Here is a 26,177-nt window from a genome sequence, read left to right as displayed (position 1 = left end):
GAGTCACTTGACCATTCTAATACTAACCATACTGTAAAAACTAAAAAGATGTGGGGGAAAATTTTTTTTTTTTTTGACATGCATCCTCCCTCCATATATGTATAGGAAAATTTTAATGTGCAATATAAAATAGGCCAGTGGTTGAACAGGGAATGTAAAAGAGCTGGTGCAGACATAGTGCTAGCGCAGACATAGTAACAAATACGGAGTTCACTAAGACTTTGGCAGAAATCATCAAAAACGAGGATTACCTACCACAAAAGTTCTTCAATGTGCACAAGACTGGTTTTGTGCACAAAACCTGGTATTTTGTGCACAAGATCTGGTATTTTGTGCCCTTCAATGTGCACAAAATACCAGATCGTCCTTACATATCGCAAGAAGAAAAAACTATGCCAGGATTTAAGGTATCAAAGGACAGATTAACCCTTCTTTTTGGTGGATATGCTGCTGGAGGTTGCGAAATAAAACCAGTTAGTTTACCGTAGAAAAAATCCAAAGGCCTTCAAAATTATTTCCAAGGCATCACTACCTGTTGTGTAGAAGTAAAAGCATGGGTGACAAGAAATTTTTTGGGACTGGTTTCTCCCATCATTTTGTGCAAAAAGTTAAAAAATATTGCGAAGAAAACAACCTACCATTTAAGGTATTACTGCTGGTTGTTAATGCACCTGGTCACCCAACAACTATGTGTAACTATCACAAAAACATAAAAGATATTTTTGCCTGCAAATACAACTTTCCTCATTCAACCCGTGTTGTTGTTGTTGTTGTTGTTTTGGTTTTTAGGAGCATTAGCAACTAAGGCCATATTGCTCCAAGATATGCGGTGGTCATTTCCTGACCTTTCCGCATCCTCCGTATTTGGTGGTCACGGGCTCGAACCCCGGTCTAATCAAGAAGCGTGTGCTACGCACTGCTGCTCCTGCCCACCTGGCTACGGAGGTGCCTTCAACCCGTGAATCAGGGTCTAATTATTATTATTATTATTGGCTACATGGTGCAAGGAAGCCTGAGGCTTTTGCTACACCAACAAAAAAAAATAAAAAATTCTGAGTTACCCTGTGTGTGTGTGTGTGTGTGTGTGTGAGAGAGAGAGAGAGAGAGAGAGAGAGAGAGAGAGAGAGAGAGAGAGAGAGAGAGAGAGAGAGAGAGAGAGAGAGAGAGAGAGAGAGGGGGTAAAAGGGAATCACCAAGAAAGAAAAGAATAATGATATCCAGCTCAGGACCCTGGGTGAGCCAAACCCATACTAACCAGATGTGAGCCCCTGGGGTTAACAGACATTCAAAAAGTATAATCTACGAACAACATTTAGACAGGTAGTAAGGGCCACTGAAGGACAGAATGCCAGATCATTGAAGCATTTCTGAAAAGAATTCGACATTCACAAAGCTGTTAAAAACACTGATGCTGGCTGGAGTGAAATTACAGTATCAACCATGAATGCCGTCTGGAAAAAACTCACCTGCCAGTTTGTTCAAGATGCTTTGGGAAGTGAAGAAAATAAATATGTAATTAGAGAGCTTGTGAAAATGATCAGAACATTGGAATTAAATTCAGAGAAAAATGACTTTATTGAATTGTTGCAAAGTCATAGAAAGGAATTAAGCAATAAAGATTTAATGGAACTTGCTAACCATAAAAATGAAGACGAGGTTTTGGAGAACGTACAAGTTTAGCAGAATAACTAACCAGCAAGCATCTATGATTAGACCTGCCCCAAAACCAAATCAGGCTCAGCCATATGTTCCCATCAAACGCAATTGGGCTTCTCAACATAAATATCAACCCAGAGACGATTTGTGTTGACAAAGCCAACAGATCAAAAGTTTTTGCTGATACCTACACAATCTTGCAATTTTAGATCTTTCATTTCATCATCGCTTTACTTGGCTTCTTTGTTAGAGGATGATTTGTGCTCCTTCTCCTGTTCCGGACAGCCTGCAGCAACTTTCCAGCATCACTGCACTCTTCCTTGACAGACACCGAATGTATTTAGAGTATAATATTGAACAAAATTTGTCTTAACTTCTGTAATTAATTATTTATCAATAATATTGATATTTTTTAATTTTTATAATTGTGTTTACCCTCCTAGCATTTCATTGCTGTATAGGGATGGATGTACCTTTTTATTTACCTTATTAAATAAATAAATAAGTTGAACCATCAAAACGATTTGATAATAAGGAAATGGCAAAATGCTTTAAAATGATCGATGAAGGACTAGCTGGCTTAAAAGGTCAGAATCCAGACATAGAACGGTTTGAAAAAGTGGAGCGGTGCATGATGCAATTGCACATGCTACAAACTGATTTGCAGCGAGAAAAAAAGGGCTACAGTACAGATATCATTGGACAAATACTTCAAGACACCATCAAAATCTCCAGAGTCTGAGAACATATTAAATGATTAGTTTCAGTTAAATTACATATGTTTTTATAATGATGTATGAGTATGTACTCGATAGGATATTGAATCAAGTTTTATTTCCACAAAGTTTCATAAATAGAAGTTGATTTGCTTGAATTTTCCTTTCAAATGAATATACAATAAAAAAAATCTATCGTATTTAAGTGCTATTTGACTTACGTGGTTTTTCAACTTCCACAGAAATCGCTGGAACGAATGAATTGCGTACGAAGAGAACTTACTGTATTTAATATTATATTCAATATTCTGAAATTATGAAAATAGTGCAGCATTTAACAGAGCAAAATTCCATTACAGCAAACTTTACATGGGTGTACAAATCATTTCGTTGTACCAAAATTCCATCCTAATAAATATTGCTGACAATTATTTCAAATAAGTCATTATTTGTTGAAATAAATTCTGCTGCACTTCACTGCATTTTGTTGCATTTATTTACATAAAATATATGTAAAAGTAGTAACTTCTGGTTTATTTAAATATTGACTTTAAAATCAATAATATATTAATGAAATAAGGAAATATATAAAAATAATTTTTAACAAATATTGTTGAAAACACTTTATAAGAAACAACACTTATTTCCGAAATATGGTGCAGTATTTCTGAATGAGTACATACCACATTACATTTCACATATTAATACATCAATTTTTGCTTTTAATGCTGAAGCTTTATCCTCATATTAATATGGGAATTTTATTTCAGTCCAATTGAAAATAAGTAGGTTCACATTCTCTATGATTTTCAGAAGGCTGGAGGAGGCTGAGGACCTAAAATGCACAACAACTGTTGGTTTGGTTCTTGTTGCCAATTGTCTAATTTTGTGATTATTCCACTGAGGTGAAAAGAAACCATTGATGATGATAAAAAGTGATCAATGATGTAGGAAGTGAGGCATCTGATAATGAATTGAGAGATGCTTTTGGGGCCTGAAGAGACAGATGCTGGTATGGAGTTGACTTTTATCAGTCACTGCTTGGTGATCTGTATGGTGGATAGATCCTCAACAGTGATGGGATTTGGAAGTAGGAAGGACTGATTGTTGGTCATTATTCTTATTAAATCTCATGTTCTGAATTCTGAAGTTTGATGATGGATAGGGTCAAGCCACCAAATGGTGCTATGTGTGGCAGATGTATACCTAGACCCGTTATGTAATTTTCATTATGAATCAACAGGGCTTACCTTTATTTTAGATATAGGAAGCTTCTTTTCCAACTCTCCTTGTCCAACTCGCTAATAATTCATGGGGAAGGCGAAATCAGTTTTGCAAGACATTGTCATAAAGTTAGATTTTGGAGGTCTAAACTGGCTAATAATTAAGGATCGGTTTTTTCTTTTTGGTGCTGTGGCATGAATTTTGAGTTAAATTAAGGGGTCTAATAAGTGGATATGGGGTGGGGGGTGGGGGTTATTCTCTACATTCCTTAAGTCGGACTAGAACTTTTAGGGGTGTCATGTTCACAGGAAGAGAGCTACTCACAATTAATCTGAAACTTTTGTCTTATGTTGTAGTGTTTGTTCTTCACGCATGCGTATAAGTGACCAATCGTCGGACAATAGGAATGGCCTACAGATATTGATTGAAGTTGCATGTAGTTTCATCTCTAAGGTTTCTGCAATTAGTAGTTTGTAGTAGTTGTGTTGAATATTTATAATTTTAGTTTCATTAAAGCCGAATATATGTCGTTCATTTATGGCGTGGAACGAAAGTTCCGATGCATTTGAACGACCCGCCCGCACTGAAGCTTCGTGTTGTTTTGCTCGAAGCTGTGCCACTCCCATGGTGGATCCTACGTAGACAGTGTCACAATTTTTGCATGGTATACTGTATACTAGTTCATGTGTGATTGGAATGTGGTATTTGAAGGTCGATTTCTGAAGAATATATATAATTTGTTCATGGGTTTTGCTATGATTTTCATGTCGGTTCCCTTGCATATTTGGTTAAGTTTATTGTACCAGTGCTCGATATATGGAATGGTGATGAAATATATTTTGGCCTTGTTGGATTTTTTTTGCAATGTTTATTGCGAGGTTGTTGTTATTTATTTTATCACGGGCTATTGTTTTGACTTTGTTTATATAGGTTAGTGGGTAACCCCTATTTGAGAATCTTCTAGTTAGTTCATTTATTTCAGTGGTTAGAGAAATCTTCACTCGATGTGACTTCACTATACACTAACGTAAATGTACCCTACGCCTTAGACATAGTCTGGGCCTACTTAAACGATGATAACACAAAAATTAATAACACCAGACTCCCCAAAGACAGAATATTCGAACTAACAAAACTATTAATAAATGCAAATTACATTCTATTCCAAGAAAAAATATACAGACAGATATTTGGCCTCCCAATGGGCCTAAACATTAGTGGACTCATTGCCGAACTATACTTAGACAAATTAGAAAAGATCCACCTTGATCCATTTATACCACAGATCACATATTACGGAAGATATCTGGATGACATCCTAATCATCACAGATCACTTGACCATAAACAATATTCTACAGGTTTTTAATAACATCCATCAGAGACTAAAATTTGAATTAGAAACTGAAGCAGAATCCCACTCCATAAATTTCCTTAATTTTACCATACACAGATTAGACCAAAAACTAAATTTCAGCATATATAGAAAACCCACTAATAAAGGGATGCTTCTGCACTTCCACAGTTACCATCCCCAACCATACAAAAAATCGGTCATGCTGAACCAATTTCTAAATGCCTTTAAATATTCTTCCACCCAGATTTCTCTAACCACTGAAATAAATGAACTAACTAGAAGATTCTCAAATAGGAGTTACCCACTAACCTATATAAACAAAGTCAAAACAATAGCCCGTGATAAAATAAATAACAATAACCTTGCAACAAACATTGCAAAAAAAATCCAACAAGGCCAAAATATATTTCATCACCATTCCATATATCGAGCACTGGTACAATAAACTTAACCAAATATGCAAGGGAACCGACATGAAAATCATAGCAAAACCCATGAACAAATTATATATATTCTTCAGAAATCGACCTTCAAATACACATTCCAATCACACATGAACTAGTATACAGTATACCATGCAAAAAGTGTGACACTGTCTACGTAGGATCCACCACGGGAGTGGCACAGCTTCGAGCAAAACAACACGAAGCTTCAGTGCGGGCGGGTCGTTCAAATGCATCGGAACTTTCGTTCCACGCCATAAATGAACGACATACATTCGGCTTTAATGAAACTAAAATTATAAATATTCAACACAACTACTACAAACTACTCATTGCAGAAACCTTAGAGATGAAACTACATGCAACTTCAATCAATATCCGTAGGCCATTCCTATTGTCCGACGATTGGTCACTTATACGCATGCGTGAAGAACAAACACTACAACATAAGACAAAAGTTTCGGATTAATTGTGAGTAGCTCTCTTCCTGTGAACATGACACCCCTAAAAGTTCTAGTCCGACTTAAGGAATGTAGAGAATAACCCCCACCCCATATCCACTTATTAGATCCCTTAATTTAACTAAAAATTCATTCCACAGCACCAAAAAGAAAAAATCGATCCTTAATTATTAGCCAGTTTAGACCTCCAAAATCTAACTTTATGACAATGTCTTGCAAAACTGATTTCGCCTTCCCCACGAATTATTAGCGAGTTGGACAAGGAGAGTTGGAAAAGAAGCTTCCTATATCTAAAATAAAGGTAAGTCCTGTTGATTCATAATATAATAGAATATAGGAAATATTGAGCACTTAATAGCTCTCTAGTATCAAATCTAATTTTCATTGCATGAGTGCATGATACAGGCAGAGTACAGTGCAGAATATACACTATGCATAATTGACAAAAATGTTGAAGAAATGTCAACTTTTTTGCCAAATACAAGTCCCAAGAATTTTCTATCTGGCACTACTAGAATAGTGCTTTGTCCAAGCTTCATGTTAGGTGCAGGGTGAAGGTTACACATGTGACAAAAATGTATGGAGAGGGTCTTCTGCAGTGAGAAACTGAAGTGATTGGTCATGGCCCAAGACTTGAGGTGATGATCTTGTTGCAGTAGTCTCTCTCTCTCTCTCTCTCTCTCTCTCTCTCTCTCTCTCTCTCTCTCTCTCTCTCATTAACCCTCATGTTTCCATTCATTCCCTTAAATCTGCTTCTCACACTATGTTCCTTCCTTTTCATTTTTATTTTATTTATTTGGATAACAAGTTTTCTTGTTATTCCACTTTAACTGTTGGTGGTTCTTGGCATGTCTCCAAGTGGAATGGGATGGGAGTCAAGGTGAAGCAGACCAGGTGTTCACTGCTCTCTGGCTACGAAGTTTCCAGGCACCAGCACCCAACATAACACATACAAATTTTACCCACCAACACTTATTCACACTTGCCAGCTTTGGGATGTTTGCTTTTTAGACTCTGCTATGGCACATAGGGGAAACCCTGGAGACCAGCTCAAAAAACAGGAATACCTTAAATACCTTAACCCTCACGTTGCATGACTGGAAAAATATGCTAATCAATGACATGGAGGACACTGTTTACAGCTGTAGGAAGTTCTTTAATGAATTAAACTGTAATGGCAAAAAGCATAACACTTAAAACAGATCCTTGTGGTACTACCTTCTCTTAGAAGCCGAGGGACGGTGGATACTAAACAAACTTGAAAAAAATTATGCGACAAAAAGTTTTTAATAAAAATGGGGAGATTACATTTTAGTTGTCATAAAGATCTTTTAATATACCAAATCTACAAATTGTGGCACATGCATTTTCTCTCTTTCTCTACCCTATTCTAACAAATTCATCTGCTGCCTTTATTATTCTTCCAACTCCACTAATCACTTGGAACTCTTTTTTTCCTTTCACTGGAACTTTCCTTTCTCTGGTCAAACTTCCCTGAGGGTGAGGTAGTTTTCCTTGGTGATTTCAACAGTTACAACACCAGAAGGCCTCAATTTTCTAGTTATATGGGCATAGCTGATGTTGTTATTTGGTTTTTAGGAGCATTAGCAACTAAGGCCATATTGCTCCGGGATATGCGGTGGTCATTCCCTGACCTGCCCACATCCTCCGTATTTGGTGGTGACGGGCTCGAACCCCGGTCTAATCAAGAAGCGTGTGCTACGCACTGCTGCTCCTTCCCACCTGGCTACGGAGGCGCCCGGGCATAGCTGAGCGAGATGCTGAGACTTTTGCAGTTACTAATGACCTTGCACAAACTGTTCATTTACTTCCCAGAATACAGACAATCCTAACCATACACCCAACATTTTTGATCTTTTTTTCTCATAAAAAACCTTTACAGCACATAGTCGAGGTGTGTGACCCTCTAGACACCTCAGGTCGCCACTTGATAATGGTCTTTTCTCCAATGGAACTTTTCCCTTTTGGCCATTCTCAGCCTCATGTTATCTGACATTACAAGAATGTCAAAGGGATGATCTGTAAGATTTCGATTCTTCTCCTTGACTGGATTACTGTTTTAAATTTTCTAACATCAATGTTTGCTCAGATCATGTCAGAGAAATCATTCTTGTATGGATGAAATTCTTTTTGCCACACTTATCCTTAAAATCTCATCCTTTATCTATAGCTTGGTGTTCTAATAAAGGAGCTAAGGCTGTTCAAGATAAGAATGTTGCATATCACAAGTGGTTTGCATCCAAATCTCCAGGTTCATTTACTGCCTATATTAAAGCTTGCAATAATATTTGATTAATAAGGAAGTTATTAATCAATCCAAAGTAGATTTTGAAAAAGCAAAGGGTAAAAACCTAAACACATGCTTCTTAACTAACAGCATAATAACCCCTCCTCCCTTCCTACATTTTTTTTCTTATTTCCGAAATGTGAGAGAGTGACCAATCCACAAGTTCCAGTCAATATCTGGGAAGTTAAAAACCCCCATTATAAGAAACTCTTATTTACTGGCCCACTCTATTTCTCTGTACAGTTGTTCACTGTACTCATCTGAGTCATAAGGCCTATAACACACCCCTACTCTCATTTTTATTTTACAGTGCTTATGTCACACCAAACTGACTTAACATTGCACTGTCCACTCGTGTAACTGGATGGACTGCCTTAGATTTTATGTGTTTCTTAACTAGCAGCATAACCCCTCCTCCTTTCCTATCCTATCTATTCTTTCTGTACACGTACTCCCCAAACTCCAATTTTCAATTCTTTATATCCGTGTAACATCACTCTCTAATGTCCCAACAATATCCACCTTTGATATCTTGACCAGCACTTCAAATTCATCAAATTTATTTACTATACACCTAGCACTGGTAATTCTGCCCATGCACTACTTTCATTTCTTCGTGAATGTATACATGCAACTGTTCTTAACTTATATAAATACTAAAATGAAAGTGGTGAATCATATTGCTCCAGTAGATACGAATCGTACAACACTTAATGATCCTGCTCAGATTGATAACAAAGTGAATACTTAATTCACATCTACATTCACACAAGGAGCTTTTTAGGGATGGGAATGCTGGAAGTATACAAATTACGTGAAGCTAAATGATTTTTGATAGCTGAGAGCAAGAAAAATTGTTGATGATATATGTAAATAAGACACCTGGGACAAATCAGACCTATCTAATTATATTAAGAGAAGCAACAAAGAGGTCAGCCATAATTAGAAGAGCACCCTTGATTCAGGGGAATCCCCTAAGGACTGGAAATGTATGAATGTATCCCAAATTTGGGGGGGGGGGGAATCAAAAAGTGAAATAAGTGATTAGACCTGCTTTTATTAGTCAAAAAACTAATGCAACACCATGAGAATACAGTTATATGGCAAGAATAGAATGGATCTGTTAAGGAAGAGATCTTGACTAACCACTCTTATAGATACCCATGATCCAGTACCAAAGAAACTGGATGCAAAAAAATAATTCTGATACTATATCCTTAGATTTCAGAAAAGCTTTTAACACACAAAAACACACAAAAACCACATAAAAGATTACTATACAAACTGGTGAAGTAGGGCAACAAGAGCAAATTACTTTGAGGGATACAGGAATGGTTGAGCATGGGAAGACAACGCTTATCAATGGTCACAGCTCTTCTTGGATCAATGTTATTAACAGAGTCCACATTATTTGGTTTGATTTGGTGCTGAGCCCATTGTTATTTTTCAACATTTATTAATTATATTGATGAAGGCATAACAGAGTTAGCATTAGCAAGGCCTATGTACAATAAAATAAGATTATATAGATTCAGCAAAAAAAAAAAAAAAAAAACGCTTTCCCATTTCACCCATCCAGTCACTGCAATTGTTTGTCTAGCTCTGTCTTGAATTTATTTAAGTTGCTGACCTCCACTATGACAGATGGAAGTTTGTTTCAAATATCAACCACCCGCTGGCTAAAAGCAAATTTCCACACATCTATTCTACGATTGTCTTTCTTCAATTTGAATTGATGCCCACTCAGGTGAGTAATCTGAGCAAGAAGAAGAATGCCATTAGCATTGAGCCTGCTCAATCCATTCATGGCCTTATACATCTCAATTAGATCACCTTGCAGGCCTCCAGACCTGTATCAGTACTCAAGGTGTGGCCTGACCATTGCCTTATACAATGAGTCAATCAGCCCTTTATTCCTGTTGGCAAAATTTTTGTATATCATTAACAAGACACCATGGAGCTACTCTTGCAGCCTTTTGCACTGTTCAGAAAACTTCATATCTGACTGCACAATTACTCCCAGATCTTTTTCATTCTCCACTACCCTGAGTGTAGTACCACCCAGTTGATACAATACTCTGGAGTTACTGCTACCCATATGCAGTACTTTACATTTGTCAATGTTAAACTTCAGTTGTAATCTCTCAGCTCATCTGCTCAACTTTTCTAGATCCTGTTGCAGTAGCATACTATCATTACTGTCAATAACAACCCTGCCAACCTCTGTATCATCTGCAAACTCAGACATTAACCCTGATAAACCTTCATCAATATCACTGATAATATCGAAAACAACAATGGGCCCGACACCAAACCGTGGGTGACACAATAACATTAGTCCATGAAGAGCAGCGTCCATTGATAACCACTCTCTACCTTCTCCCACTCAACCACCCTTTTACCCATTGTACGAACTTGCCCTTAATGCCATACTGATCCAATTTTTGCAATCTGATACCGTGGGACATTATCCAATCAATGTCCCACGGTATCAAAAACTTTTCTAAAATCCAAGTATATGAAAACAAAATTATTCTTTGCATCATATTCCTTTGTGACCACATCTAAATATCCAATAAAATTTGTCAGACAAGACTTCCCCTTAACAAACCCATGCTGTGTCTGAATTATAACTGCAGCCTTGTCTAGGTCATCTTGCATTGCTTCCTTAACCAGCGACTCCATTATTTTCCCTGGAATAGAAGTCAGATCTGTAATTACTCGTGTCACCCTTTGATTCCCCTTTGTGAGTTGGGGACACATTTCTACTTCAACAGTCCGTGGGGACCTCTACAGAGTCCAAGGAAGCTTTCATTATTATGGCTAAGGGTTTGCTGCCTCCTTTAATGTAACTGGATAGAACCCATCCATCCATCCCAGGTGCCTTCCTTATGTTTAACTTCAACAATTTCTCCTTCACTTTGCTCTCAGTTAATACAAATCATTATTATGGCTAAGGGTTTGCTGCCTCCTTTAATGTAACTGGATAGAACCCATCCATCCATCCCAGGTGCCTTCCTTATGTTTAACTTCAACAATTTCTCCTTCACTTTGCTCTCAGTTAATACAAAATAACTTAGCTCCCTGGTAGAGTTTGATAAACTTCTGGCATTTCCCTACTTGAATAACTCCTCATGTATGAATGTAGATGCAAAATACAAATTCAGTTTATCAGCTACCTGAGCATGATCATCAATAGTCAAACCATCTATGTTAAGTGGACCAATCTGATTCATCCCTTTCCTTCTACAGTTTACATAAGTAAAGGACTCATTGCTGGTTTTCTTTGCATCCTTTGCCAAAGATTTCTCATAATATGCCTTTGTCTGCCTAATCTCCTTTGTGACTTGATTACAGACTAGTTTATATCTTCCATAGGCTTATATTTCACCTGATAATTTATATGCATCCCATGCATTTTTCTTCTCTCCCACAAGCCACATTAATTCATCTGATATCTATTTAGGACTAAACCTTGAACAATATTTCTTATTTGATAAAAAGCCTAGTACCCTCGAAGATTAAGTCCATGAACGCCTCCCATTTAGAATTCACCATTGGTAGCATCATCAGTTGATCCTACTGTATAGAATTTAATAATTCTCTGAGACCACTGTAGTCACATTTACAAAAGCAAAAACACTTTCCCTTACCCCTGATGGTAGTTAATTCTTTAAGTAAATCTCACATCAGTACACTGTGATCACTGCCATCTAGTGGTTCCTTTATCTTTAGATACTTAACACATGAAGAATCACTGCTGATAATCAGATCAAGGTATTGCTCCCTCTGGTTGCATCTCGAACATGTTGCTGTAGAAAACAGTCATCCAATAAATTCACAAAAGTCTTGCTAGTGTGTGAGTGACCAACCTACAAGTTCCAGTCAATATCTGGGAAGTTAAAATTGCCCATTATAACACAATCTGATTTACTGGCCCACTCCATTTCTCTGCACAATTGATAACACACATGTACTCTCATTTTCCCTTTCCCAGTGCTTATGTCACACCACACTGACTCGACATTGCATTGTCCCCAAATGTCAATTGGATGCATTTACTTAGATTTTATGTGTTTCTTAACTAACAGCCTAACCCCCCTCCTCTCTTTCTGTCTTGACTATCTTTTCTGTACACATTGTACTCCCCAAATTCCAATTCTGCACTGCTTATATCCTAATTCTAAATGGGAAACATTGAAGGAATTAATCCTGGAAGCTACTAGGCTCTTTGTTCCAACTAAGAAATACCGAATGGATGTCAGATGAACTAATGAGACTAGTGGCAAAGAAGAAAAATGCATGGGATGCATATAAATTATCAAATGACATAGAAGCCTATGGTAGATATAAGCCAGTCTGTAATCAAATCACAAAGGAGGTTAGGCAAGCGAGGGCAGATTATGAGAACTCTTTGGCAATGAATGCAAAGAAAAACAGCAGACTTCTTTACTTATATAAACTCTAAGAGGAAGGGGATGAACCAGATTGGTCTAATTGATATCAAGGGTTTGACAGTAGATGATCATTCTCAGATAGCTGCCAAACTAAATGAGTATTTTGCATCTACATTCAGACAGGAGCAATTATTCAAGGAGGAGAAGGCCAGATGTTCATCAAACTCTAACAGGGACTTAAATGATTTTGTAATAACTGAGAGCAAAGTGGAGGAGAAATTGTTGTAGTTAAACAAAAGAAAGGAACCTAGGGTGGATGGGATCTATCTAGTTATGTTAAAGGCAGTCTCAAAGGAAGTAAGCAAAACCTTAGCCATAATAATGAGAGCATCCTTGGCCTCAGGGGAAGTCCACAAGGATTGGACATGTGCAAATGTATCTCCAATTCACAAAGGGGATCAAAGGTTGACACGAGTAATTACAGACCTGTTAGTCTGACTTCTGTTCCATGGAAAATAATAGAGGAACTGGTTAAGGAAGCAAGGCAGGATGTTCAAGACAAGACTGCAGTTACAGTTCAGACACAGCATGGGTTTGTTAAGGGGAAGTCTTGTCTGACAAATTTGATTGGATATTATGATGTGGTCACAAAGGAATTCCTATCACCTGCATATCTACAAAAGAAGAATCTTCACTCTCCATGAGTAAGATTAATAAAAGCAATAACAAAAATGTTCATTCCTTTTTTATTCTACAAATTTTCCTTTCTTCCATGATTATAGGTCTAATATGGGAGCGGTCCACATTAAATAAACTAATGATCCAAAAATTTTCAATCTTATCTTTTATTATTATGCTGGTATACAGCTAAGCTATTTCTTTCACCATTACTGCACTACACTGCACTGTTCTATCTTACATGTTTTTTCAAGGAATGCAACTATCATCAAAATGGTAGTGGGTAGAAAATTGTCATTCACTTAACATCTTGGCTAATGCCCTTTTTTGAAGATCCTAATCCTGTCATTAAGCAAGGTGTGTCTGTATTTGGAGATTAGAATGAATGAATGAAAAATATTCATATGCAAACATGCTATAAGCTTTTACTATTGCCATGTGTAAGTCATCACCAAAGACCTCTTATGACATTAAAAGGCTATTAAGTGATAAAGGGTTATCTTAGCCAGGTTAAGCACACAGTGTTACCACTGTTGAATGCATTGCAGAAGCAGGGAGACTGATTCGTGCAAATCTTAATAACTCAGGGTGCATCACTGTAGCATTGCTTATGGGCATTGGTTTCATGAAATCTTGATCATAAGGAACTGGAAATTCAATGTCACAACAGCTGACAGTGATATGAAGGAGACATGCCAAACATGAAATGTTCCAACTGGCATCCTATGTAATTAAATTAAATATGACTGAATTCATAAGTTCTTCATTCCCAGCCTGAAATCAAATGAGCCAGTTAGTATCAACACCCTTCAAAGCCCAAAAAGCTTCATTCAAATAAAAAAAAACGCGTGTGTACCCTGTATACACGAAAAATGTTTTATGTGTAAACATCTTTGATGACACCTACTAAATTTCGAATAGCTAGAACCGAAATCATGGACGATGTAATGTTTTATGCTCACACCTGCTACTTAAGCTACCGAATCAATGTTAGTGACATTAGCGTCATACTTCAGCCCAAAATATTTAGTATTAATGATGTAATGTTTTATGCACATGCCCGGAGCTTACTCTACCAAATCAACGTTTGGAAGAGGTTGGGCCAATAGCCTCATTACCCATTTGATTGTGGCCATTTTTTGAATAGTGTGATTGCAAAAATACAATAAGTATTTGTATTATTACAATCATACTATCATGTTGGATCATGTTACTCTGATATGCTTTGCTGCAAATTACACATGCAGCACTAATGAGATTTGCAAGAAACGACAGCATCCACGCATAATATGCTATCAAAACTATGACTTGGCTCAGGATCTCAACGAGTGCAAGCGTGAGATGATAATGCTGCACATTCCATTTTGCAAGGGGGAAACAGAGAGATACTATCAGAGATGAAATATGTCAAGATCTACGACAACAGCACTAGAACAGCATACGTTGTATGAATCGGACTTCCACATTCACAAAATGACTGAATTATATAAGGCGATGTGTGTCAAGACAATGACGACGGTGACCCTGATGAAGCATGCGGTAATGACCTGAATAACCTTTTAACATGGCTGTGAGAAGACCCCTTTCAAAACTTTTATATCATCCAAACAGCAAGAGATGAATCAGGATCTAAAGCTTGCCACACTCAGCCGACTCGGCAGAACTGCAAAGAAGCACAAAAACTTGATGACCAATGAGGACTTCTGGAAAATAAGAATGGCCAATGACAAGCAAAAGATTCTACTCATGCATGTAATTTGGAATCTGTTATCTCCCAACTGTGAACCGATTAAAATATTCTTGACCACCCCAGCTGGTTGCAGAAAAAAGTTTATGATTCGCCTCTTGGTGGAAATATACAAACGCTTCAGTAATACAGAAGGGTACTGTAATACCTACATTACATGCACTTCAACTGGTAAGGCTGCCATTGCAATAGACGGAACTACTGTGTACACTGCCCTCAAGATATACATTTCTCTGGTTACCAAAAGGTTTCTGCCACAGGTGACAATGGTTAGCCCAAATCCACCTAAAGTGGTATGCCCCGAATCAAAAATATTTTTCCGTAACAACCTGGTTTATGCCAGCTCTGAGCACATCCAAGATCACCTCCCATGATCCTTTGTGCAAACTTGTCTCCCAACTCCATTCTTTTTGCTTTTCCCATGATGCTTTGCACTGGTTGACCCATGGGAAAGGCAAAAAGAATGGAAATGACTTCACTTCCAGAAAGTATTTGAGTTAGTGTCAGATCCTATCTGCAAAGTAACTGACCCCATTTCTGTAAATGATGTCATTTCAGTTTCATAAAATCGTGACAAGTTGGTTTTACTACCAACGGAAATTTAGTAGGTGCCACCAAAGATGTTTACACATCAAAAATTTCCAAAGAAGAGCTGATTTAATTTTGGCACCTGACTACTCAGGCCATAGGAAGTGCCAGCCATACCACAGTATTTAGTTCACACATGTATTATGCATGAATGTCTATTCATAGGTTAAAAAATCTTGAAGGCTAGGGAGAAATAATTCTCCCTCCATCTGAGGTCTGCTAACTACAGGCCCAACTGAAGAAGCTTTTAAGAGTTCCTCCAGTACCCAAAAGGATTCAAACCAACACCTCTCGGTTTGAATCCTTTTGGGTACTTCAAGTGGCAAAATCACTATACTGCCACAGTATAATGATTTTGAAGTTATAGGTGAACAGACATCCTTGAACTGCTGTCCAAGGATGCCAGCAACACAATAATGTGCCAACCCATGCATAATCTGTGATGGTACTAAAAATCAAATATGCACATGGATGTAATTCCCCCCCCCTCAATATTTATCAGAACCCACACTATACAATTATTACTTGTCTGTACTGTGCAAAAGTACTTTGGTGACCAACTAAAACATTTTTCTGCAATCACTAAACCATTAGCAATAGCAATTAAAAAATCTTGAAAAGGTGTAAGAAAACACAAAGCACACTTTACAAATAAACAATTAAATGAAATAACTTTACAATAGTTAAATCATAAGTAAACAGTGAGAACTGCTTGAAGGATGATGCCTGCAACAGGCATAAGATGTTTGCATCCTATGCCTGATATGCTTGTATTAAATAAACATTTTAATTTTAAAAGGTTAAATTTATACCATGACAATCAAAGTATAAGAAACATTAACAACTCCATTACTATAGTAGCCCATGCAGCATATCAGTTAAAAAGGACCATGCATTTTGCATTGCAGCACAAAGATTCAAAAATGCAAAATTGCAATTTTCTTTTGTATCCCAATACCTTTGTTAACAGTAACCAATTCTGTTTAATTTAATATATAAATTTTAATGAAAGTAGAGAGCACGAATTTTAATGTAAATAAAATTTCAACTACTCTTTTGTTTAGCCTCTTTAGTCTAATGCTTAAGAGGCTCAAAAAATTTAAACAAGTACCATCATTGAAATAATTTTATTTAGTAACAGTTAGTCGAAAAATATAATCTACACAGTTGAACTACCTATAAACAATGATGCAAACACAATTATATGTCAATTGGATTTTTCTGCAGTCTGAGGCATTTTAGCACTTAAAAGCCTTGGACTGCCGTAATGCAATTTCAGGTATGTGAATATTTTTTGGGCATTGTGAAACTGCAGTTATTTCTGAATAAGAATATATCATAAGTAAACAGTGGTATAATATCTAAGTAAACTGGTATAATAGAACTATAAGGATCAATTTATAAATGCAAATGTTACTTACCACTGGACGATTGTGCACTCCATCATTCTGAGAATAATGTGCAAGAGGTGGTGTTGAATGATATATATTGTGACTACTGACTGGATTAGACTGGTGAACTGGACTGTGTGAACTGGTGGTATGATGAGGAGATGGGGAATTCTGACGTGGGCTTGTAAAGACAGGCTCACTGGCTGAAGAAGAAGGCATGGTTCTAACTGTGTGTGCTACTGTTGAAATTATACTGCTAGAGGGGGAATCACTAGAAGGCTTAATGGGTAGAGGAAATCCTTTCATTCCTTCAGGAAATTTACAATTGACTACACCCCCTCCTGCTGGTATGTCTAAAGAAGAATGATGTGTTCTATGGGATGATACAAAAGGTCTTTTGGAAGGAATGTTTGCTGAAAGCGACAGATTATTACGCCTGGAACAGTGCTCATGTGGCAATCTGATTTCTGAGTCTGAAGATGTTCTTTGTACTTTGTTGCTGAAGTTTACTGGTTCATCACAGGTTTTTTGTGCAATTTCTGGTAAAGCAAGTTTATTTTTTGAATTAAAATTTACAGAACCACACACTAACGATACTGCTTCTGTCTTATTTTTAGAATTCACTTCTTTTAATGTAAGACTGGAACCTTCTAGAGATCTTTTAAAAGCTTCTAGAAATCCATAAGAATGATATGGCATGGTTTTTTCTTCCATTAGCCGCCCACTTTGTCTCACAGTACTTGTCTGCCCACCTCCAGTAGTCTTTTCTGAACAACTGCTAGTCTGCTTCCCTGTGGAGTGTGACCTTCCATCACTGCCCTGGTAAGATGATTTTAATATACTTACACCTCCAGGAGTAGTACGAGAAGTGGAAGCATTTGATCCCTCTGCTCTGTGAAATGCTAGACTATCTTGTTTGATGTGGTTAGCATTTACTTGTTGCAATGTGAGATCCAAACTTGTTCGTTTATTAAGAGAATTTGGTATAAAATTTGATTCTGGAAGAATACCCAAAGATTTTGTGAGTGCATTTTTTTCTTTTGTAGATGAACCAGAATTTGGAAAATCTGCTAAACTGGCACATATTATACGATCAAGCATCTGTGATGCTAAGGAATTCTGCTGTGATGACACCTGAGCTTGTAAATGGCTAGCTTCTCCTGAGTTAATTAGGGTGAATATCCGTTTATTAGGGGATATTTGTTGAGGAGAACGGCTAGGTTTTTCACTATTTTTTGAAAGCTGCACGACTGACTTCCTTTCTTGGAAGTAATGCGTGTTAATTACTGGTACTTGCGAATGCACAGAAGATTTCACTTCTAACTGCTCTACACTGAGTTTTCTTTCAGGATGTGTTGAAAATTTCATTTCAGAAGTCTGTGGAGTTAATTTCTCATCAACAGATGACGATATTGACTCAGGATGAACAGGTTTAACATCTGAATGAGCTGGTATAATATCAGGTATGTTAAATTTACTTTCACATAACTGTATTACTGATTTAAGTTCCAAAGGGGAAAGTACAGAGTTACACTCTGTAACTGGCAATTCTGGAGATATTTCTTGAGTTACACTTTGTTTGGCACTTTGGACTGACTCTACATATTTAACACAATCTTCTGAAAGTGGAACCCAAGGAGATGTATTATTTGCAGTAATACTTGAAATTCCTGACTGAAGTTCATTAATTTCTTTGGGTTTTTGGTTTTCTGCTACAACAGTACCTGCTGTAATCTGCATATCCTTATTGTCTGGACTTTCTTCTTCTTCTGCTGCTTCCTCAAAAGGAGAGAGAGAATGGTCAACTCTTCCACAAGGAAACCCATCACCTGTATTGCTTGTAGAAAGTGCACCACTTGTTTGTGGCCTCAAGACACCAGAAACCATGAGTGGACTTACAGGCACAACTGGTGAAAGCTTTTTGGGCAGGAACAACTGTTTCTTTGGTTTACTTCTGTTGAAAAATGTCAAAAGACGACATGAGAAAATATTTACTTCTTATATGAAATTATTAACCAATTAATAATAGAATTAACTTTTAACACTTTATTTTAACATTTAATGATAGCCCAAAAATAAAATGTTTCCCAAAAATTAAGAGTATTTGAAGACTATGACTTTTCAAGGAAATGGATGTTTATTCAGGAATAACATTAACCAGCATAAATGAAAATTAATTCTTTTGGAGCAGGAGGCATCTGATACTTTCCTTGACTCCTTCAAACCAGTAATCAGCTGCCAAAATCAAAGAGGGCTGCATTGTCAAGCACTGATCCAGACTTCCAGCTCTAGCCAAAGATGTTTCGTGCGATCTGTTTTAGCCAGTCTAATTCTACAATTGAAATAGTTTTAATAAAAGAGGCCTACGTGCTCCGGATTCATAATGCGAAAAAATTTTATTTTGTTGCACAGAGCATTAAACTACAATACATAAATAAGCTTTCGGCTGGGTGGCAGCCTTCATCGGATTAAAATACTTGAATGGCAGTTGGAATAGAGATGCACTGCCAGGATGGTGCGTGAGGCGCGTGGTTAATTGTTTGTTGATGTTTGTGGCTGTGACGTATGGTGGTGACGTGGCCAGCGTTTGTCTATGGATAGAATTACTGACTCTGTGATGGGATTAACTTGACAACCACTGTTCCTGTTTAAAGAGGTATCCGAGCATTTTATATTTAACGATTCCAACCAGGTACGCCTTAGGTAATGGTGGGACCTGTCCACAACCACGACATCGTGGTGTGGGTCGATGTCGTGGTGGGTTGTCCAGACATGCTCGGCGATAGCTGAGTGTTCCACATCTGCCAAACGGATCGCCCTTTTATGTTCTGAGAGGCGTTTCTCGAGTTGACGTCCAGTCTCTCCAAAGTAGCAGCTCGTGCAGTCACGGCAAGAGATGTGATAGACCAAACCGCTCTGTAGAAGGGTGGGAACAGGTGCTTTTATGTTGGAAATGAAAGAACGCAGTTTCTTGCCTGGGAGTTGGATGCACTTTATCCCATGTGATTTTAGGATTCTACCGATCTGTTGTGACAGGTTGGGGTAGTATGGGATGAACTCGTGGATGACTCGTCACTGTTGGCGTTGCTATTGGTCGTCACGTTGTCGTGTGCTTGTAGATCACACCTGTCAAGGACGTCGATAGGGTAGCCACACCTCGTAAGGTCTGCTTTGACTCTGGTGACTTCTTTGCGTCTTTCATCTGCGGAGCTGGAGTGTGTCCAGGCGTGAGTTAACAAGGTTCGGGCAGTGGAGAGGAGGTGGCCCCGTACGTGTGCTGACCGAAAGTTGGTAAATTGGCCACCACACATAGGCTTACGATAAACTGTCGTCTTCAAGCATGTGTCCTCGCGCCGGACAAGTGTATCTAGGTATGGTATAGAGTTGTTTGACTCCAGCTCAATCGTGAATTTTACGAAGGGCGATAGTGAGTTGAGGTGGGTTAGGAGTCGCTGACCTGAGTCTCTAGGGATGACTACGAACACATCGTCTACATAGCGACACCAAAAGGCGATGTGATCTGGTGTGTGTGTAAACGCACGTCCCTCTAACTCCTCCATCACGATGTTTGCTGTGACCGAGCTGACAGGGGAACCCATGGCCGTGCCATGTATCTGCTGGTAAATTGAGTCATTAACTTGAGTCATTAAATTGAACTAGACTGACGCCTGATGACATTTCCGCCGCCCTCAGACTGTGCTTAACAGGGGGGGGGGGGTGCAATCATGTTTAATGACTCAATTTACCAGCAGATACATGGCACAGCCATGGGTTCCCCTGTCAGCTCGGTCACAGCAAACATCGTGATGGAGGAGTTAGAGGGACGTGCGTTTACACACACACCAGATCACATCGCCTTTTGGTGTCGCTATGTAGACGATGTGTTCGTAGTCATCCCTAGAGACTCAGGTCAGCGACTCCTAACCCACCTCAACTCACTATCGCCCTTCGTAAAATTCACGATTGAGCTGGAGTCAAACAACTCTATACCATACCTAGATACACTTGTCCGGCGCGAGGACACATGCTTGAAGACGACAGTTTATCGTAAGCCTATGTGTGGTGGCCAATTTACCAACTTTCGGTCAGCACACGTACGGGGCCACCTCCTCTCCACTGCCCGAACCTTGTTAACTCACGCCTGGACACACTCCAGCTCCGCAGATGAAAGACGCAAAGAAGTCACCAGAGTCAAAGCAGACCTTACGAGGTGTGGCTACCCTATCGACGTCCTTGACAGGTGTGATCTACAAGCACACGACAACGTGACGACCAATAGCAACGCCAACAGTGACGAGTCATCCACGAGTTCATCCCATACTACCCCAACCTGTCACAACAGATCGGTAGAATCCTAAAATCACATGGGATAAAGTGCATCCAACTCCCAGGCAAGAAACTGCGTTCTTTCATTTCCAACATAAAAGCACCTGTTCCCACCCTTCTACAGAGCGGTTTGGTCTATCACATCTCTTGCCGTGACTGCACGAGCTGCTACTTTGGAGAGACTGGACGTCAACTCGAGAAACGCCTCTCAGAACATAAAAGGGCGATCCGTTTGGCAGATGTGGAACACTCAGCTATCGCCGAGCATGTCTGGACAACCCACCACGACATCGACCCACACCACGATGTCGTGGTTGTGGACAGGTCCCACCATTACCTAAGGCGTACCTGGTTGGAATCGTTAAATATAAAATGCTCGGATACCTCTTTAAACAGGAACAGTGGTTGTCAAGTTAATCCCATCACAGAGTCAGTAATTCTATCCATAGACAAACGCTGGCCACGTCACCACCATACGTCACAGCCACAAACATCAACAAACAATTAACCACGCGCCTCACGCACCATCCTGGCAGTGCATCTCTATTCCAACTGCCATTCAAGTATTTTAATCCGATGAAGGCTGCCACCCAGCCGAAAGCTTATTTATGTATTGTAGTTTAATGCTCTGTGCAACAAAATAAAATTTTTTCGCATTATGAAATAGTTTTAAAAAATAATGGCACTCAGTGCTATTTTTTCCACTGACTGTCTAGGGATGCTGCTGTCCCACTAATGACAGTACTTCAGCTTAGACTCTTTAGAAATTGTTACATTTGTCCATATAGTCAATCTATGCAGGCAATTCTTACTACTTATACTATAAAAAATAAGTGCGAAAAAAAAAAAAAAAAAAAATTAGTGTTATTTTAAATATTTAAATAAAATGGCAGTTTTAAAGTTTTGGTGAAAATGGTTTCTGACATGATCCTGACAGTGAGGTGCTACACATTCAAAAGAAAATTAGATGAACTGATGAGTGGCTACTGATTTATTTTAGAAGATTTTAAAAATTCAAGCTAGGTAACCGACCTTATATTCATTCTTTATAAAAAATGACCCAATAAGGTTCCCTTCTGTAAAGTTAGCCATCAAAAATGAAACAGTATTGCCTATGTATGTTTTAGTGTTATTAGATTTTTATTTAATAACTATTGTATTAATAAAAATAGATATAGAAATGGGGTACATATTGATAATTTATAGCTTTTATGGACCCTTTTCCTAAAATCCTAATGGACCCTTTTCCTAATGTTATATGAAAATGTGCATGCTATAGCATGCATGTCTTCTGTGTGGCATTTTTTTTGGAACATATGTTGTGCTTTAGCTGTATATTTTGATGTGCTTGTATAATTTTATTGTTACCTGTTCTGTTATCAAACTGCTTTTCAGGTGGCATCCATAGTAGTTTAACAATAAGCATGGGATTAAAAAATGATAATAAAAACTTTGTTTTATCAACACAAAACTTGAAGATTTTGAATGAATTTTTTGAGATTTCCTTACTTTATATTGTAACTGAAAACACTGCTATTTAGTTAGATTCAGAAGATAAAAGAAAAAATACGAGGAAAAGTCTTAACAACAAATACATTGAAAAAAATGTCGTGATTTTATCTGATTTCTTGGCACTCTTTTCTGGCCATGTTTTTCTATCCACAATAACATCCACTGCTAACCATAGCACCAGACAAAAATATTTTATATATAAAATAGGGCTTTTTACTTGCATGTTGTGTATTGCAGTTTTGTAGTTTGGAATTTTGTCCAGTTTCATATTATCTGTCTTTAATGACAGTATAATGGATTTGCCATTTATCACTTTTTCGGGGATGTCTGGGTTCAAATCCCACCAGAGACTGAAGGAATTCTTAAAGGCCTCTTCAATCTGGGCTGCATTAGTCTGTTGATCTCAGACTGACTGAGAAGCTTCCCTCCAACACATACACACATGTGTGGACTGCAAAATATATGAAAATGTATGAAACACCCACTCATAGACAATTATAAACTCAAATTACACTAGTGAGAAAATAAGTAACATGGCAGTGTATGGATGTAACGTACTTGTGCACTATTATGCATAGAACAATTCAACTTTAAATTTTTCTACGCATAAGAAAACCTCACATGCCTGCATCTGAGGTTTTCTAGCATTTCAATAAATTAGTAATTTTTAAAAAGTTAAGAGTAGATGACTTGATAATTGTCACAAAGGCTGATGATATTTATAAAGCTAGATCAGATAGTTAAAAGTAATAAAAGATGATACTGTTGTGTGTTATTAAAATAAGGACAAAAAAATTAGTTAAAACATTCTTGACAGTTAAGAATGTGAACTGGTTTGCACTAGTGAGATTTCTGCTATGACCAGATCTTACAGAACAAAATTTTTGTGAAAATTTAAAAAAAATGTAAAAATTAAAACTTTTTTAATTTTTACATGTTACATCATAAATGTTTTTAAATATTAATTTTCACTTATAGCGACCTGACCACTCGACATTAGAGGGAAATTGTCAAAAATTCATAAAAATTCAGAAAAAACAAATTATGGTAATCATTTTTTAAAGCAGTAATACCTTATATATCTAGTTATTTTTTTAATGCAATCTCATCAATTTCTAGATCTGAACTGCTAAAATTTCGACTTTTTTAAACCCAAATTGAGCAACTTGCAATCCAGCAAAGTGTAAGGTGTTACACCTGGGGGCACAGTAACCCCAAAATAAATTATACACTTGGTGGAGTTGAACTAAAGCCAGTAGTGGAAGAAAAGGACTAGGGAGTTATGATACGGTCAGACATGAAGTTCTCCAAGCACTGAAAACAGGTTGCAAGGAAGACCCATGGTGTCCTATCGATGATTTATCATACATTTGTTAGTAGAGATAAGGACATCATAATCCCACTACACAAGGTGTTTCAAAAATGATGGTCAATAATTTAAAGGTGAAAAGTACAAACTAAAATAAGCAAAAAAAAAAAAAAAAAAAGTACTAGTTAACATCAAACAGGCCGCAAATGAACTGTTTTCGAGATAGTGCACATTTTCTGCTAAGATCCGCCACTGACTATGAGAGCACTAGTATAGGAAAAAGCTGTGAATCCTTTGCTATGTGTAGTTTTATTAAACACACGATAATACATTTTTAATTTTTGGTTTAAACACCACAGGATTTTACAGATTTACATGTTACAGGATTTTACAAATGTTACATGTTACGGGATGTTACAAAAGGTATTCAAAATGCTGTCCTTGCATTTGTATACAGCTTTACAGTCTTCTCTGCATTGATTTGTGAATCCTCTCAGGCATTCCTGGGTCATTTCTGATTTGCTGAAAGGCTCCTTCAACGAGACACTGCAATTTCTCAACTGTGTTAATGTCAGAAGTGTACACCAAGCTTTTTACATGACCCCAGATACAAAAATCCATAGGATTTAAGTCTGGTGGCCACATTACAGGCCCACCTCTACCTATCCACTGCTGACCATACCTTCTAATTAGATAGCCAGTCACAACTCGAGCCAAATGTGCCTGTGCACCATCATGCATAAACCACATGTTCTGGCGTTGCTGAAGTGGAACATTATCATCATCAAGGAGGTCTGGAAGAACATTCTGAAGTAACTGAAGGTACAGCTCTCCTGTTAGCCAGTTTGGCAGAAAGTGTGGTCCAATTACACAGTCTCCTAGTATTCCTGGCCAGACATTCAACGAGAAATGTTGCTGATGTCGTGACTCGTGAATTGCATTAGGATTTTCGTCAGACCAAACATGACAGTTATGAAAATTAAAAATACTGTCACGACTAAACCCAGCTTCTTCAGTGAACAAAATGATGTTTAAAAATTGGGGTTGAGGACACACTGTTGTTGCATCTACTGGCAGAAGTTCACTCTGGGAGGGTAGTCTATATTGCTGAGACCTCGTACACACTGGATATGGTAGGGGTACAGTAAGCGGCAATGTACAAATTCGCTATGACTCAGTACACGGCAATGTACACTGCTATGACTCAGTACACGCTCCGGAGGGTTGCACTGCAGAGCAACCCTCCTTGTCAAAATTCCTGGATTTTGTTCTATTCTTTCGAACACCCTTTCCTCAACAACAGGTGTTATGCTTCTGGGCCTACCTGCTAGTACTCCATGTGCAAAGCACCCATGTTCTCTAAGATGTTGATGTACCCTGATGAATGTGCACCTGTTGGGCTGCCTTCGGCAGGGAAATGCTTCTTGGTACAAACGTGCAGCCTCGAGTGCGCTACCATTGGTTTTACCATACATGAAGTGCATGCCTACATACTCTTCATTGCTGTAACCACTTTCCATGTTGACTATCCTTTGAAAAGTACTAGTATGCCTGTTATGTTTCAGAGCACTGAGAGAGGGGAAAGGGAGAAATGAACATAACCTAACCTGAACAAAGCAAATCAGTGGTGGATCCCAAATAGAAATGTGCAATACTCAAAAACAATTCACTTAAGGACACATGTTTACTAGGCGTTTTTTGCATATTGTAGTCTGTACAGTTCACCTTGATATTATTGACCATCACTTTTGAAACACCCTGTATAAGGAAATAGCCTTATATATTGTTAGACCACACTTGAAATACTTTGTTCAAGTAAGGAGACCACACCTGAAAAAAGACATTGAGCTTCTTGAAAGGGTCCAAAGACGAGTAACTTGCCTGGTAAGATCGGCAAAAGGGGGTCCATATGAGGAAAGACTTCAAATATGTGGGTTGCACAGCTTGGAAACTAAGCACCTTACAGGAGACTTGATTGAGGTGTTAAGGCTCTGAGAGGCAAAAGTAAAATGAATGATGACAAACTTTTCATGGTTATAGATGATTCTAGAACTAGGTACCATAA

General features: G+C 38.0%; 1 protein-coding gene across 1 annotated transcript in view; it reads right to left on the bottom strand.

Annotated features, from left to right (window-relative positions):
* The window catches only part of LOC150085543 (uncharacterized), a 419,624-nt gene that overhangs the window by 58,521 nt on the left and 334,926 nt on the right, over positions 1 to 26,177 (bottom strand). Inside the window, exon 13 of the mRNA XM_090374596.1 lies at positions 16,996 to 18,919. Coding sequence (XP_090230722.1) covers positions 16,996 to 18,919 — 1,924 coding nt within the window. The remainder of the gene's footprint in view (positions 1 to 16,995; positions 18,920 to 26,177) is intronic.

The sequence above is a fragment of the Mastigoproctus giganteus genome, chromosome 5, assembly GCF_048544385.1.
Source record: "Mastigoproctus giganteus isolate SK-2022 chromosome 5, ASM4854438v1, whole genome shotgun sequence".
NCBI lineage: Eukaryota > Metazoa > Arthropoda > Arachnida > Uropygi > Thelyphonidae > Mastigoproctus > Mastigoproctus giganteus.
The sequence above is the reverse complement of the archived record's forward strand: the minus strand, read 5'-3'. Positions and strand labels throughout refer to the sequence as shown.